Source organism: Limulus polyphemus, unplaced genomic scaffold, assembly GCF_000517525.1.
Source record: "Limulus polyphemus unplaced genomic scaffold, Limulus_polyphemus-2.1.2 Scaffold316, whole genome shotgun sequence".
NCBI lineage: Eukaryota > Metazoa > Arthropoda > Merostomata > Xiphosura > Limulidae > Limulus > Limulus polyphemus.
In genome coordinates this window covers 25,297-38,401 of record NW_013665926.1, presented here as the reverse complement: position 1 = coordinate 38,401, position 13,105 = coordinate 25,297, and the positions used below count along the sequence as shown (strand labels likewise).

Here is a 13,105-nt window from a genome sequence, read left to right as displayed (position 1 = left end):
CAATATATTACTTAAATTTGCTGATGATATTAAGGTCTTGGGTGTTGCTGGCTGTGAGGAGGATGTTGCTGCTTTACAAAAGGATTTAGGTCATTTAGTGAGTTGGGTGAATAAATGGCATATGGGTTTTAATTATAATAAATGCATGTGGGTTATCATAATTTGAATCATAAGTATAAACTGAATGGGAATAACCTTAAAAGTGTCATGAAAGAAAGGGATCTTGGTGTAGCAGTTAATCACTCTCTTAAACCATCCAAGCAGTGTGCTGTTGCTAATGGCAGGGCAAATAGGATATTAGGTTGTATCTACAGAAATATTGAATACAAGTCTAAAGAGGTTATAATTTCATTGTATAGGTTATTGGTTAGGCCACATTTGTAGTATTGTGTTCAATCTTGGGCTCCTTACCTTAGAAAGGACACTGAATTGTTGGAAAAGGCTCAGAGGAGAGTTACTAGAATGGCACCTGGGATAGAGGGTTTGTCGTATGAGGATCTTTGAAACTGTTTACTCTTGAAAAAAGAAGAGATGGAGGGGATCTGAGTTAAGTATTTTAAGATTGTAAAGGGAATTTTATAGTGTTGATGCATCATCTTTTTTCATACTTAGCAGTAAGAATAGTAAGGCTGGGGGATACAAATATAAATTTTGGCAAGGTAGGAGTCATCTTCAGCTAACAGTTATATTTTTCTTACAGGTTGGTTAGCCTCACGAATGGGTTGCCTTCAGATGTTGTGGAGGCAGTAAATTCAAGAGAAAGTTTGATAACTATATGAATGATAAGGATTGGTTTCAAGATTTTAATTCATAATAGTTGAGTTTAAAGGGTGTGACAGGCAAGATGGATCAATAGGTTCCTTGTTATCCCTAAACATTATGTCATATGTTATGTTATAATAGAACAGAACTTAATATATTTATAATACATTTTGGCATGTGTAACAAGAACACATACCACAGATGGTACTAAGATGTGTTACAATAACATGAAATGCTTCTGAAGCTGCTATTGCCTATAGTTTCACAACAAATAATTAATTATAAAATTAAATCTCTGGTAAAAATATCCACAAGTTCTAACTCAGTACATTATTTTTGTAGCCAATAATGAACTTTGATTTCATTAGCTATTTTAATATAAAGTTTCTACAGCAAATCATAATCTCTACCATTGCTGCCCAGTTAAACAAAGAAACATAATACACCCAGGTTTACAAAATTTTACCTGATGGTGTCTCCATTACGACCAATGATGCGCCCACAAACTCTGACAGGAACAAAAACATCTTCAGTGAGTATCTGTGGCTGCTCATTAATCAACTGGTAAAGAAGATTCTCAGCTTCTTGAGCATTTTCAGGAGAGCCTCGGATTACAGCCACCTTCTCCTCCACATCCAAACCTGTGGATAATAGTTAAGTGTATACAGCAGAGTTTATGCAATAGTTGATCAATTGGTGATATTTATATACACTGATCTAAAATAAACTGAAGGTGACAATGTACTTACAAAAACATGTGAATGTTTGCAAACACACATATGCATACAAATATCATTACCTTTTTCTTCAAATTTGATTTTTGTGTTAGTCTGCTCCTGAATCTTTTTTATGGTAGATCCTTGCCTTCCAATAACTCCACCAATAGCACTCTTGGGAACATTCACATGGATAACTGTTTGTCGAGATGTTGTTACTTGTTGAGATTTCCTGCCTCCTTTTGTGCTTAATTCTAGCTGTTCCTCCAAATCATCTTTTTTAATAAATACAAGATAAAAAAGTAATGATGACACTGAAGCACTCAAGCCAACAGCTAACAGCAATGCGATTCTTGAAAATTTAACATTAGGCAGTGTAAAAACACTAGGTTTCTCCATTATTTGTTCCAGTGACTTTCTGTCCTTTGAGGTTTAGACCTTTATGAACCTGTGAATGATTGAAAATTTTCTTTTTTAAATCAAAACCAATGAATAACGGGAAATACAACATTCCTGCACCAACATGCATGAGATTTCCTCAACTACATTAAGAAACTAGTCATATACAAATTTAATTAATTAGTTCTCAAGTATGATTCTGTACAAGCAAAATGTTTTTTCCCTTCAATTAATGAATATAATCCTGCTGTTTAGAATTTATACCAGTCGATGGAGTGAATAATGTTTGCCCTTGCTATATGGTCTGTAATTCAGCATACTTTCTTGAGTGACTTTGGCATACAACTGTCTAATACCTAGGTTTTGTTTTTCTGTGTTGCAAAAATATCCCTTTTTAAACATTTCTAAATTTGCTTTGATCAGAAATTAATAATGAGTATAAAATATATAACAATATTACAGCAAAACTAATTTAAACTACAAATTAAATAAGCTCCAGTTCAAATGTTTAACATATCCTGTAAACTGCTGGCCTTCACTACTGCCGCCAACAACAACTCATTCCCCAAGTTAATTACCCTGTTAGAAAAATAAAACTGTTATTCACTCACTCAAAATAACATTTGTTGAAACAAACCTGTAAAGAAATGATAAACCTACTGTTTTGATAGACTCAGCAATTTTTTAAAATATAATGCATTGATATTAAATCACAAAGAAAACACTGTATATAAGGTGTTGAAGTAGCGCAGGGTCTGTAAAAATGTTTTGAACATATTGTATACTGATTAAAGGTAATGTTGAATATCACATGTTAATTCAGGTATATAAATGAAAATACTGAGTATGCTTAGATATAGATCTATATGTAAACTTTAGTGTGTGTAACTAAAATCACTGTAAAGTTGCACCAATTTGTAGTTTTTTTGTGTACTTTAAAAATGTTTACATACTTTATACACTTAAAAAGTGAGAGGAATGTATTAACCATTTACAAAAACTAAAAATGGGCATTCCCACCTTCATTATAAGGATTGAAATTTTCTACAAAAAAAAAGGTTATAAGTTGAGAATTACCTAAAACAGTATAAACAATTATTCTAGTATCCAATCCATATGTGAATCTAATCATTGATCCAATACACATCTTAAGTGTTTTTTTAGAATCCTGGATGTTTACATTGTATTGTATTTAACAGTCTTAAAAAAATTGAAATTATCCCTAAGGAGAATAAGGTGATATTTCAAGAATGAAATCAAATTTAAAAGTAACTGGTGAGTGTACAATTTTGTAACCAAACTAATGGCAGCAATGTCATTTAAAAACATGAAAGAAATGCCCACAATAAAACCATAAGATCTATGTGTACTTAAAGATCCAAGTCACCACTACTGGGTTCAAATAAGTAGAGTTCAAGACATGTTACAATCACTCTTACATGTTATCACAGTTCAAATGTGACAAACCAAAACTGTCTGACATGTTTTTCCCTTTCTTCAAAATGATGGGGTGGCAATATAAAGACACTTTAAGGCAAACACCCTTATCAAGAAGTCTTATTTTCATCCTGTTCAATTAGCTGCCTGTATGTTGTACTGAGCTTAATGTCAGCTGTTGCTTCCTTGAAACAACAGTCTAGATAGTTAATCAAAATAAATTATAAGTGTATAAAATAAAAATATTATATATACAAAGACTATATATTGAAAAAAAAGAGAAGTTGAAAACTTAAATGAAACTAAAAAGCCTACTGTATAGCCTATAAATAACAAAACAACATGATTAATTTGGACAGTGATAAAGGAACATAATGAGTTAACAAATGTTTAAAACACAATAGCATAACTTTCATTCTTATAAAAGAAATTTAGGTGACAAATTTCTTCATGAATCCATGAAAAAGCAGTAGCAATTTTAGCTTATTAAATAATGTGCATTTCTAGTGAGCTTTGGAATATCCCAATGCCAGGCACCTCAAGAGACCCCAGGCAGCTGCCCCACTTGTCCCCCCATCATCAGCCCTGGTTCCACCACAGCAAAAATATTTGAACCAAGCAGATAATCAGGTCTAAAAGAAAATATGATTCTTTTGGCCCTTTTTTTCATGGTCAAAAAGTATGGGGAACAGGTGGAGGTGCGTGAATGATAGTAAAAGCATTCTACTGGAATTAAGAAACTCTTTGGAATTGGTTTGCAAGAATAAAAGGGGATGTATATTTCCCATTCACTTTCTGAAAGTCTGTGTAGTTGAAAAGAATGGGATATTTGCAGAAGATATCACAGGCTCATATCTGATTTTGATGTGCCACCAGGCAGGCAGGAGTGAAGAGTCCATCATGGATGAAGATATCATGAAAAAGGTGTCAATGAATATTAAGTAGAGCTATAAATACACTACAATCTGTTACTATCTTTCTACACAATTATTAATATATGGTGAGTTAATAATGGCAGGATCAAGCTCTGAGAGAGTGGTGAAAGAGGTCTAATCAGCCTTTTCCAGCTTTAACCTGGTATTTTATGTGGCCCTGAAAAATAGCACAATGTTGTTTTAATCGAACATAGCCATTATTTTCTAAATGCACTATTCTAAATAAGACATATAAATGAAAAAAAAAATCATTCAAGTTATATATAATTATAAATTGAGCATGAATAAAACTATTTGTTTTTCAGTGACTCATGTAGCTTCCATTTCAATGAGAAATATAAAAGTGACACAAACTACACACAGGTGGACTCCTGAAGCAACTAATCCATCTTGCTGGCTGCAAAACTGAAACTCCCACAGTCAAAGACCCACCTAATAACACTATGGATTTCCCAATATCTAATTGCAAATGTGTTGCTATTTGGTATAACAGTGTGTGATGCTTTCCAAAGAATGATTCATAAATATGAACCAGGATGCAAATTCTGATCTATGTCTATTTTTTAGGAAACTGTAATCCCCACCAAGTACAATATTGTTGCAGAAAGGACTAAGAACAAGTTGAGCAACACAGAGAAAGTTAGGTGGACCACATACTCCTGGACCAGCAAAGCACCACAGCCATACGTCACAATTCCAGCCCATTTAAACACAAACTATGGTTTTTGCTCCAGAGTCACATACTAGTAAACATATTAGGCAAGATCTTGTGGTCACTACAACTGAATGAGAATATTTAGTCAGCACTGAAATGACTGGCAATGCACACTTGCATCAAGAGTTGTCAGTTAAGGCCAGTTAGTAAGACTCAATGATGAGAGTTTGGCTTGCTCAGCAGGAAGTGGGGCAAGTTCAGGAGAAGGAGGTTGACTCATATAACATTAAATCTCACAGCAGATAAATCCAATGATGGGTCTTCCCCCACCTGTAGCCTGTGAAATAGTGCTAGTAGGAGGTAAGATGCTCAAAGTGGTAACATGAACCTAAGAATTCATTGTAGAAATATATATATCAAACAAAAGTGTTTGATGCAAAAATATGTGTGTGTGAAAAAACATAAAGACTGGGAAATGAAGTTAAAGTAAGGTATTTCTTCAATGTAAAGAAAAAAATTTAATGAAGAAATCCCATTTTGGAAATTAAACGATTAAAGTCATGAATGTGCATCACACTAAGAGCACAAAAAAAAATCATCTGAGTGCGAGTACTACCAAACAAGAAGTGACAGTTCAGTAGAATTAAATAAAAGGAGTCACATGAGAGTATGTCGCACTCTCATTGGTGGAAGGTTGTCGCATAATGATTTGCATGAGAGACGCATTGGAATCAGTCAATTCCAACTGAGGGGAGATAAAAGGCTTGTGGCGTGCATAAACATTTTTTTTTGTATAGAGGGCAGCACTGAACAGGAACATCTATTTATGAGAGTAGAGGTAATGTACCATATCGGAACTATTAGTATCTCTTACCAGTTCAAATGTACACCTCCACCCCTCTCCTGATGGTAAAAAAATTGAGAAAGATTTAAATAGCAAACATAACCCAACATTTAACTAAACTAAAATTCAAGTATAGCTTGGATTTTACTAAGGACTTATTGAAATACTTGACTTCTTCTAGTTAAACCAAACTAACTCTTATTCTCTCAAAAACAATAATGTGCAATAATTCAAAGTCAAAAACATTTTTTTAAGGCAAATTTCAATTTTCAAAACTCTATGAGAACTCTTACCATTCTCTTTGACTGAACTGTAAAGATCTGAAAATAAAACCTGCAGAGACTTATTCTAATGGCCTGCCGAGCATTAAAAACCTGCTAAACTCTTCTGAATTATGTAATTTCTAGAGCAGACTTAGCTTAACATATGAAAATCAATACTACACACAATATAAAATTTGCTTTCTGGACCCATGGTCAGCATGACTGTTCCTAATAACTATCCAATTATCTTTCTTGGAAGAGAACACAGATAACAGCCTATTATCAACACACTTACAGCTCACTCTAATGAAAGGGAAAGTTGGATAATTGCATCCAAACCGAGAATGATGAAAAATATGATAATTATAAAAATGTTTACACATTAAAGGGAGTACAAAACACACAATAGGGTCCATACTATACACTGAAGCAAATATGGGCATTGCTGCTAAGACTACCAACATTTTAGTACATATTGGGTGTTTTACTATGTGCTCAGTTCTGCCTAAAACAAGACTACAGTGGTTAAAAGCCTTCATCAACTATTAGCAAAAATGAGATCAACTGTGTGTTTCTTACCTTAAAGCACTACTACTGCCTCTTTATTCAAGGAGAGACAAGAACAGCTCCGTCTCTCACAATATAAGCTCATAATAGATGCCAAAACAAGATAGAATAGTAACTACCTCATGGATGAGCATTTCCTTTAACAGCAAGTGCTTGTGTTGGCAACTCTGAAATACAAGGTTAAATGGGGTAAAAAATATCACTGTATAAAGTCTACTGCCTATTTCAGAAGTAGAAAAGGCTGAAAATTTTGTAAAGTTCACAGAGGACTTATAACATGTTACCTTTTTTGTTAGATAATCAGAAATCAATGGTTGGCATCATTATTTTATTGCTTGAACAACATTATGCAGCATAGAATGATGACAGTGGCTTTGTGAATTATGTTAAAAAGTTATGAAGGACAATCTAGAGCTCCATTAAACAAATGATAATTTGACAGTATATCTACAGGAGACCATACATAGCATTAGACCCATTTTAAGAACAAACCTAATGAGGATATTCTCCAAGATCCTTAAAATATATTGTTTGAACATGGTTGTATCAAACAGACATCTACAGATAACTTTGCTGTTCTTGTTAAGTGAACCTGAAACCTAGAAGTGATTTGATATCACAGCCTACAGCAGGACAGCCAATTTTACCAAACATCTTCCTTAAAGTCAGCCTAATCATCCCCACCTCTACACAGAATAGCACCATTAAGTTTTCTGTTTCATGATGCCATGTAAGTAATATTGGAGGAACCTGCTCTTTCCATTGAACACTGTGCAGGGATGGAGTAGCACTATATTGTTGAGAGAAGAGGATGAATTCACAAGTTCTGAAAGGAAAAATCCCATCAGTAGCCACTATTACCAAACTGGTAAAACTGTACATAATGCACCTCTGTATAACTAAATATTTTCAGGGTTGTAGCTAGGACAATTTGAGTGATGGATGGTAAAAAACCAGTCTAGCCCAAAGATGGACGTGCCTGTGGCTTTCACCACTGTACCATTCCTCCCCTCGGCCAGGCAAAAATAAAAGGTTATTATTTTCATGTTTATAATTTTAATGACTTTGAAAATTTGTAAATTCTTTCGGAAAGTCCAATAAAACACTCCACACGAGCAGTCACTAGGCAAACATGTTATAAGGTAAACAATGAGTCTAAACAAATAACGACAGAGACAAATTTTACTCTAGGCTGAGATTTATTTTTCTCATTGATCTATCTTTAACTGCAGGTAATTGATACAAATTAATCACAAAGAGATTAAAAAATTTTTTATGAAAAAATACATTGATATACTTTTATATTTTAGATATCCATAAAATTCTGAAAATATTTTTATGCACCACATAACTTTTACTGGAAAGAAAATAGGATTTGTATTTTATCCACTGTGGATGATAATGTCTGATGTACCACACTAAGTACAAGTGAATTAGCAATGGCATGAACCTTCTGTTCAGTTCTCCATATGTTTTTTTCCTGTGGACTTGAAAAATATTTTAGCGATAAGGTTTTTTGCTTTGTGACTTTTTTATGAAAAGTATTTGTTTCTAACAAGCTATTTGCAAAGTAAACTGTACTGTGTCATCGACAAAGAAATTGTCATGCTTATGGTGAACATTTTCTCAGTGATATTCAGTGCTGGGCTACAGTAATCACATTTTACGGGAGTGCTGGGTGGGCAGAACGAGTCCTATGAGGCCCCGCCCACCATAGCTACAACCCTGAATATTTTTCTGTTACACTTTGTATTGTATTCCATTGAAATAAAACCAAATTTACACTGAAGTTTACTAATATTTAAGGAACACATTCTTTATTACTATGGTTTTTGTGGCAGATGAAAACTGATAAATGTTATTTACCATTTCACATCTAAACATAAATGTATTTTCATTCAAGTATGTTCAGTAATTTTTTTTTCTAATTCTTTGTGGAAGTGTTCTGAACTACAAACCTCCATAGCATTGGACCCATTTTAAGAGCAAACCTAATGAGGACATATGGCTAAGGCTAAGGCTGCCAGTTCCACTTCCGCTTTGCTATTCCCATTTGAGCAGCTTTGTTTACCCAGGCTAAGTAAGTATCTAGAACTAGTAATAGCAAGACTGCAGCTTCAAACTGTTTAGCCAACAAGGCAATTATCAAGTATACCAGCTGGGTAGATTACATCATCCAGCCTCTGCAGTGCAGTTTTAATGGCAGCATAATATGTAGGTTTTGTGTAAAATGAAATTTACAGTAAGTATATATGATAGATTTTATCCACTAAAATAACACTGCTATCAGACAAGCATCAGAGGGTTAAACCAGAAGTTATCTTAGTATTTTAAATTACAACTTACATTAAAAAAACTTAATAAATTAACTTTTTTTAAAAATGTTTTCATACGATAAAGTACTTAACTAAAGTTTTGTTTATAGACCTAAGTACGTTTCAATATTACTTATAAATTACATTGGGATGAAAGACAAATGATAGCTCTAACTTTCCAACAAACACAAGTATGGAATGTTTCATTTACTTGTTTGAAATATCACCATGTTCGTTCTTCAGCCTTTACAACCTATGTTATCGTAGATCATCTATATAGTAATGTAAAGACAGCAGATACTTGAAATATCACCATGTTCGTTCTTCAGCCTTTACAACCTATGTTATCGTAGATCATCTATATAGTAATGTAAAGACAGCAGATACTATTACTAATACTAAGTCGACTTGGTTTCAAGGTTGAAAATACCGCCAGGAATATAACATCATGAGCAAGAATATCCAACTAATGAATCGGTGTATTTTAATCGTTCAAAGAAAGGTTTTAAATTAGCTTTCCTGTGTTATTTTTAGTTCTGATATATGTAGGTAACCTCATTTACAGTTTACGTTGATTAAATGAAATTCATATGACTTAGGTTTACTTCCAAGAGATCCTATGCCATTCCGTATTTGTCCCGACACCCTAACCTTACAACGAACCCTTAGCCAAGTAGAAAAAAAAAAGCTACTACAGATAGCATAACTTAATTAACACTTAACACAAAATTACCTTATAAAGAGAGCACTGTTACAACAGAAATATTTCATTCTAATCTAATATTAACATTAGGCTTAACTACTACGCATACTTTCTATTTAAAAATCTTCAGTCCCAAAATATTTTTATGTTTATTTCAACTAAGTTATACGCCCTCTGTGAGTATAAAAACAAAATACAAATTGAACTTTCTTCACCGAAGATAGGAGTGCCTGATTTGTCTACCGGGGTCTCAATACTTCACTTTTCTATGTTTATAAAACTTTCCTTACTAGTAAGATGTTCTAAAAGTTTTAATTTCTGACCCACTATCTACATGTAATCCAAATCAATTTTCCAACTGGAGCTCTCTCACTATTTGCTTAACTGTTACACTTAGAACTTAGATTAAATTTTTCATATAATTTATATTTTTATTCAACTTTAAATTCAAATTATAGAAAATAAATTGAAACTGTATTTCTTATCTTTCAAAAGAAGTGTATTTATATTTATACTGATAGCACTTCTTAAAAATAGACCAAGGGTTTCTAAAATCTGAGACTTACAGTTTAAAAGAACAAATTATTATTAATGGAATGATTTATTTGTTTCTCGTACTTGGAGCTTGTTTTTTTTCTTTGTTTTTGTTTTCGTAATTCTTTATAAACTTTTGTTAATTCAGTCTAAAATAAGTAAATAATAGAGTTATAAATTAAAATTAAATTAAGTCCTATTGAATAACAAGTTATTAAAATTCATGTTTAATAATTACTTGTAACAACGTCGTGAAGAATAAGCACTATTGAATATATATTGTTGTAAGCTAATTTTTAATTTAAATATTTGCTAGAGACAGCTAATGATAATGATTATGTGATCATCTAGAAATTACGTGGAATATTTAGAAATAAGGATGCATGATAGATTATAAATACGAGAATCAGTGAAGTAATGAGCAATTAATGAGTTACTGAGTGTTCAATGAGTGATTCATTTCTGTAACTAAGTTTATCTGTTTGTTAGGCATACAATTAGTTTCGGAATATCTATTCACGTGTTGTTTGTGAACTTAGGCCTACAACTTATGTCAAAGCGAACGTAGCCTGTAGCAAGCGTTATTGAAGAAGTAAGTTAATTCACTATCGTTACGTGAACTAGACTTGTTATTTGTACCAAATAATTCAAAAGAACACGCCCAACAATAAAATATGTTACAGCAACATGTTATGATTAAAACTCTTTACTGATTACTACCTCATTTACATTTGTAATTATACATGTTTAATATAGGCTAAGTAGCCTCTTTAAAGATGTACCCTGCTAAATAACCAGTTCACAATTACATTCTGAAATATAATCACTTTTTAAATAAACCATGCTAAAACTAATATTATGTTTAATTCTTTAAGAGTGATACTATTGTGAACATTGTTAGATTTAGTAGCATGAACCATATAGAACATTAACAGTCACATAATAGTGTGATTTGAAATCATTTAATTAGATATAATATCTATTTGCCCAGCTATGTTACTAAATATTGAGACATTGAATTGACATAATAATTTTTATTAACAGCTCTCACATAGGTGGGCATATACAGGGGGTGGGCTGGGGATAAACAGTATAAATACTTGCATTTTTAATAATTTGCGTACGTTTCGCTATCTATTGAGAATGTAGATTTGTAGTGAATATAACTATATGAGACAAAACAACTTTATTAGGATCAGTTTTTATGAAGTGTACACTTTACTTTATTTACCTTATAGAAGGTAATTTTTCCTCTACAAGCTATTAAAGCATTTATAATCTAACACTATCAAAATGTACAATTAATTGGTAATAACTGACTAAGTAATTATAATTGCTTTCGTAGTACTAGTAAAATAGAATAACCAGCAGTGATAAATATGCAAGAAAACCTATTCAGATTACTCTGTACACTCTTGGAAGCGGCTCCAATTGATGTATGAACTCCGAAACATGCTATGCTATCAACAGTTTGTGTATTTTATAGAAATTAGAGTTTAACTTTGCTCCCATCCTTACCTTATCAGTATCTTGCTGAAATGGCACCACTTACTCATGGTAACAGATTGAGTTGCTTTCAAATATACACATGTATAAAAATATATATATCAAACAAATTGGTAATTTTGAAGCCAAAATAAAAAAAAGGAAAAAGAAACAAAATTACCGTAGTCGTTTGTTTTTACATAGTTTGCTCACTATGCAAAACATATGTATTGCTTATTACTTTTCTCTAGAATTAGAAAATGGCAAATTTTTGCTTTATCCTGAACATTATGCACTCCTAAAACATGTCTGTTCCATTTTATTCACTAGCCATGCGAAGTTTTCCAAACATTTTTGAAATTTCCATTACCACCATTATTTGTCTGGCAATTTTAAAAAATAACATAACATAGCGTTTAGGTACAACAGGGGACATGTTGGTCCTTGTCAGCTGTCCCATCCTCTAAACTATACTATTATCAATTTAAAAAAAATATTAAGGCTAACCCTTATCATTCATATAATTATCGAGCTTTCTCTTAAACTCACTTAAATTTATTGCCTCCACAACATCTGAAGACAACCCATTCCAGAGGCCATCCACCGTGTTAGAAAAAAACGTATAATCTAAAAATAACTCCTACCTTGCTTAAAATTCATAATTTTATCCCCTAGTCCTACTATTCTTGCCGTTAAGTATGAAAAAAAAGATTATACATCAACACTATCGATTCCTTTTAAATCTTAAACACCTCAATCACACCCCTCTATTTCTTCTTTTTTCAAGAGAAAACAGTTTCAAAGATCTTAATCTCTACTCATATGACAAACCTTCCATCCCAGGCGCCATTCTGGTAACCGTCCTCTGAACCCTTTTCAGCAATTCAGTATCCTTTCAAAAGTAAGGAGCCCAAGACTGAACACAATACTCGTAATATGGCCTAACAATTATCTATACAATTAAATTATAGCCTCTTTAGACTTGTATTCAATATTTCTGTAGATACAACCTAATATCCTACTTGCCCTGCCATTAGCAACAGCACACTGTTTGGATGGTTTAAGAGAGTGATTAACTGCTACACCAAGATCCATTTCTTTCATACCACTTTTAAGGTTATTCCCATTCAATTTATACTTATGATTCGAATTATGATAACCCACATGCATTTATTATAATTAAAACCCATATGCCATTTATTCACCCAACTCACTAAGTGACCTAAATCCTTTTGTAAAGCAGCAACATCCTCCTCACAGCCAGCAACACCCAAGACCTTAATATCATCAGCAAATTTAAGTAATTTATTGACCATTCCTTCATATGTCATTGATGTAAATCAAAAAAAGCAAAGCTCCTAAGACTGAGCCCTGAAGTACCCGACATGTGACATTAATCCAGTTTGACTGAACTCCATTTATAACAACCCTCTGCTTTCTTCCATCCAGCCATTCTTCTATCCTATAACAAACTTATCCCCCACACCTAT

General features: G+C 32.8%; 1 protein-coding gene across 7 annotated transcripts in view; it reads right to left on the bottom strand.

Moving 5' to 3' along the window:
* LOC106457317 (tudor and KH domain-containing protein-like) overlaps positions 1 to 9,838 on the bottom strand; it is a 22,449-nt gene extending 12,611 nt beyond the window's left edge. The window contains exons 1-5 of one of the 7 annotated variants that reach the window (XM_022383183.1): positions 9,627 to 9,762; positions 9,105 to 9,232; positions 6,591 to 6,745; positions 1,562 to 1,926; positions 1,229 to 1,403 (exon numbers count right to left, since the gene is read on the bottom strand). In XM_022383183.1, the coding sequence (XP_022238891.1) occupies positions 1,229 to 1,403; positions 1,562 to 1,877 (491 nt within the window). In that variant the 5' untranslated portion in view covers positions 1,878 to 1,926; positions 6,591 to 6,745; positions 9,105 to 9,232; positions 9,627 to 9,762. Of the gene's footprint in view, positions 1 to 1,228; positions 1,404 to 1,561; positions 1,927 to 6,590; positions 6,746 to 9,104; positions 9,233 to 9,626 lie in introns of all 7 variants that reach the window. The other 6 variants (XM_022383184.1, XM_022383186.1, XM_022383188.1 and 3 more) reach the window with 6 other exon arrangements.
* Positions 9,839 to 13,105: the final 3,267 nt, after the last annotated feature.